This window comes from Tupaia chinensis, unplaced genomic scaffold (assembly GCF_000334495.1).
Source record: "Tupaia chinensis unplaced genomic scaffold, TupChi_1.0 Scaffold143584_1, whole genome shotgun sequence".
NCBI classification, from domain to species: domain Eukaryota; kingdom Metazoa; phylum Chordata; class Mammalia; order Scandentia; family Tupaiidae; genus Tupaia; species Tupaia belangeri.
In genome coordinates this window covers 9,354,041-9,358,182 of record NW_006203430.1, presented here as the reverse complement: position 1 = coordinate 9,358,182, position 4,142 = coordinate 9,354,041, and the positions used below count along the sequence as shown (strand labels likewise).

Here is a 4,142-nt window from a genome sequence, read left to right as displayed (position 1 = left end):
ACCGTGGTTCGTGTCCTGGACCCGGTGGCTTAAAACTCACGCCGGGCGCGTGTGCGTGCATGCCCAAGATCCCAAGAGGAGAATGGAGGAGAAGGGATTACGGCGTGACCATCCCCCCTGGGGGGTGATTTCTCGCTTTCTGTCTCTATGTCTCTCTCTGTCTGTCTGGCGAGCGCACGCTCCCTATAGCGGAAAAACCTCTCCAAAAAATGAAAAAAGAAAATCTCTCCAAAAAAAGAAAAAAAAAAAAGCTCAGGCCAGCATGTGGCGTAGAGTTTAAGGTGGCTGGATTCTACATGGCTGACTATATGGTTCGAGTCCCAGACTCAGTGGCTTGAAAAATCATGCTGGGTGGGGCCAGCAGGTGGTGTGGTGGTTGACACTGGAGGCTGACACTGGTGGTTGACACAGCCAACCGCAGTTTAAGTTCCTGGACCCAGTGACCCCAAAATCATTACAAATAAATAGACAATTTAAAAAAAAAAAAAAGAGTTAGAAGAAATGTTAAAAAAAAAAAAAAAAGGTGGCGTGGTGGTTAGGGTACTGGACTCCCATACGTCCAACCATGGTTCAAATCTCAGAGTTGGCAACTTGCTTTCTCACTTTCTCTCTCTCTCTCAGGTGAGCACAAATGCCCTATAGCAAATCAAAAAAAAATAATAAAATTAAATAAATCTCTTTTTTTAGAAAGAGAGCTTTTTGCTAGAGGGCATGTGCACTCACCAGAGAGACAGAGAGACAAACAGAAAGTGAGAAATCATCCCCCAGTGTGTCTGCCACTGCCACAATCCCTTCTCTTCCATTTTCCTTACAGGATCTTGGGCACCAAGCACACACTCCCGACATAAGTTTCAAACCATCTGTTTGAGATTTGAACTGTGGTTGACTGTGGGAGTGCAGCAACGTAACTATTACACTATCTGCTGGTCCCAAATAATAAAAATAAATAAAATAAAATAAATAATTTTTTTAGAATTATTTATTTTATTTATTTTTATTATTCTTCAGTTTGACCAGGGAGAGACACAGAGACAGAGACAGAGAGAGCAAGCAAGCCACCAGGTTGGGACCCAAACCATGGTCAGCCATTTGGAAATCCAGCATCTTAACCACCATGCCACCTGACAACCCCCCAAATAAATAATTCTAAATAAAGAAAATTACCCTGGGCACGTACACGTGTACCCAAAATCTCAAGAGGAAAATGGAGAAGGGATTGCAGTGGGGCCATCCCCCTTGGGGGATGATTTTTCACTTGGCCTCTCTCTTTTCTGTCTCCAGCAAGTGCACCCGCCCCACAGCAAACAAAAATAGCTCATGGTGGCCTGGGACCTTTGCATTTGTGTAAGTCCTTTTGGGCACTAGCCTCTGTTCAGCATCCTGGACCCAGGGTGACCAAGAAGTTGGGATCAGGAGTGTGTCAGGGGAGGAGGAGGGGCAGCCAGCTCACAGGAGACCGGGACAAACTGTTCCCTGTAGACTGTTCCCAGGGCCAGTGCTTTTCTAAGACATGGCTCAGAGTCAAAGACTTAAAATTTGCTTGGGACAATGCAAGGGGCAGCACTTCTAAGAAAATGGCTTCCGGAAAAGGCATTCCTTGGCAAGGAGATGAAAGTGGGGTTTCCTCTCACCTCCCACCACCAGTGAATAGCTGACAATGGGCCTCGGTGGGTGTCCAGAGTTGAGCAGAGACAAGGTGAAGCTGGAGCCTCTGCCTTCTCCGCATCATGGGTGTGTTCTGGGGAAGGAGTTGTGTGAGCTTGAGCCATCTACAGAAGCCCCATAACCATTAGGACATGACCCTATGGTGTTCTGCTGTGGCCATGATGGTGCTCTGTGAGCTGGGCCCGAGGCCTCTTCATGTGGCTAATGGACTCAGACCTGTGGCCACCCAGGAGAATAGCACAGGGGATGTGAGTTGCACAGAGGGAATCCAGCCTCTCAAGACAAAGGGGGTCCATGTCTTGGCCTGTGGACTAGGTGGTCTCTGGACGAGGTCTTAGGAGTCTCTGAGTCCCCTGGCCACCTCCCGACCAGTGATGAGGGTGTGAGCATTCCACCTGCAGCAGCACATGCAGGCCACTGGTCCCACTTACACTTCTCTGGGCCTGACTTGAGGGTTGGGGATAGTATAAGAAGAAATCAAGTTGCCCCACAGCAGTGGGCTCACCACACGCCTTCTGCTCACATAGACGGGGCAGTCTTGGGCCATGTCTCACACCAGCCAAACTAGGCTGCGAGTACAAGCACAGCTGGCCCTCTGAGTTTTCAGTACTCAGGCAAGTGGGCACAGCAGCCATGGGTGCCCGGGGGGGGGGGTCAGCTGAAAGCTGAGTTCTTGAGAAACCATGGCAGACCAGTTCCCATTAGATTGCTTCTGTATATGCCCAAGTGGGTGGACTGAGAACAACTCTTAACTCTGAGTTCCTTGGGCTCAGCAGCCGTTTCCCATTCACAAGCATAGCGGAGTAACTGCAGGGGAGGGTGTCACTCTGCCAGCAGAGGGCGCCTGCTGGGGTGGGTGATGGGCTGAAGGTTGTGGTGGGGATAGCCCTGCAGAACTGGTGCTGTCCTCTGTTCCAGCCACTTTTCCCAATCCAAACTGCAGAGTCCCAGCCCACAAGAATGGGCCCCAGACTCTCTGGAGAGAAGATGCGTGAAGGGGTTGCAGGAGGCCCAGTGATTCATGTCCCCGAGCTGGGAGGAGACACCTCCTTATACCCTGGCCAGACTCACCACTGGTCCTATAGTGGACCTTTTACAAGCGCCCTCCACAGCTGGCTGTTCTAATAAGTAGTAAAGCATTCTAACGGGACTGCAGGTTCAGTTTACATCTGATTTACTGTATTTAAATCTGGGATGTTAGTGGAGAAAAGCAACATGAGCGTGGAGAAGATAGATACAGGCAATCTGGGAGATGGAGACATGCCCGATGAGGACTGCGGGGTGGCCACAGGTGCTCCCTGCCCTTGGCAACTTGTCTGTTAGTGAATAGTGACAGGAAGTAGCCCATGAGCATGACCCTTTGGGGTCAGAAGATGCTACAGAGAATTGCTGGGTAAGCCCACCCTAGAAACCTCGTTTGTTCCCGCTACCCCAGGGAGGCTCCTGCTGGCCCTGAAGCCCAAGGTCCTGAATACCAGGTACTAGCCTTGTACCCAAAACGTGCCCTCTGTATCCCACTGGCTGCAAGCTGGGCCCTGCTGAGGTCCTAGGCAGGAAGGCGACCGTCCCCAGCAGGCACTGCCCTCCAGGCTGGTAGAGCACCCTGGGGAAGATACCATCGGCCTATCGGTACTCCTCTCTGGCCTTTCTTTTCTTCAGGAAGCCCGAACAGCTTCTCCCCTTCTCCCAGCAGATTTCTACCAACATCCAGGACCTGAGTGGCAGTGGGGATGCAGGGATGCAGAACAGCTTGCTGGGCCAAACTCCCACCAACCCTTACAGACTTTGGGCCTTTCACACAGTGGGAGGGCAGGCCACTGGAGGTCCTCAACACTCTCCTCCCTGCCGCCTGCTGGATCCTTCCAAAAGAACTGGTATGTGCCAGGTCAAGGAAAGGCAAGGGGTTCCCTTCCCACGCACCGCTGCCAGGGCTGCCACTGGTGTCCAGCAAGGAGTCGGGTAATGCCGGCATCATGGAAGGCAGGTGTCAGGCCAGGGAGCCCGCAGCAGCGGGGAGAGGGTGAGGAGAAACCTGAGAGGGCGAGGAGAAACCAGTCCCTGCGGGGGAAAGGCAGGGCTGGCACCCCAACCCCCAGGGTAAAACCTTGGCTTCAGCGGCGGGCGCGCCTTCCCCACCGGGTTCGGGACTAGAGGGCCCTCAGGTCGGCAGCTCTGAGCCCCTCTCGACTACCCCAGGACGGCTTGCTCATGGCCCCCGGCCGCCGGCGTCAGGAGGCCGAGGACGCGGTGCGCGGCTGCGCTCCCCATCTGGCGTGCAGGCTTTGGCCGACAGCGCCTTCTCGCGGCCTGAGCGGAGGACTGCCGTCACGGTCACCAAGTAGTCTGTGGCGGGTGCCAGGCCCTGCAGTGTGGTGCTGTTGCGGCCCGCGGGGACCTCCACACGATGCACCGCGCCACCCTGCAGCGGCCCGAGCTGCACGTGATAGCCGAGCGCGGCGGCGGGGCCCAGGCCCGGG

At 53.9% G+C, this 4,142-nt stretch overlaps 1 protein-coding gene across 1 annotated transcript in view; it reads right to left on the bottom strand.

The window, feature by feature from the left end:
* Window positions 1-3,705: 3,705 nt before the first annotated feature.
* VWA1 (von Willebrand factor A domain containing 1) overlaps window positions 3,706-4,142 on the bottom strand; it is a 7,904-nt gene continuing 7,467 nt past the window's right edge. The window contains exon 5 of the mRNA XM_006164170.1: window positions 3,706-4,136. Within this exon, the coding sequence (XP_006164232.1) occupies window positions 3,872-4,136 (265 nt within the window). The 3' untranslated portion in view covers window positions 3,706-3,871. The remainder of the gene's footprint in view (window positions 4,137-4,142) is intronic.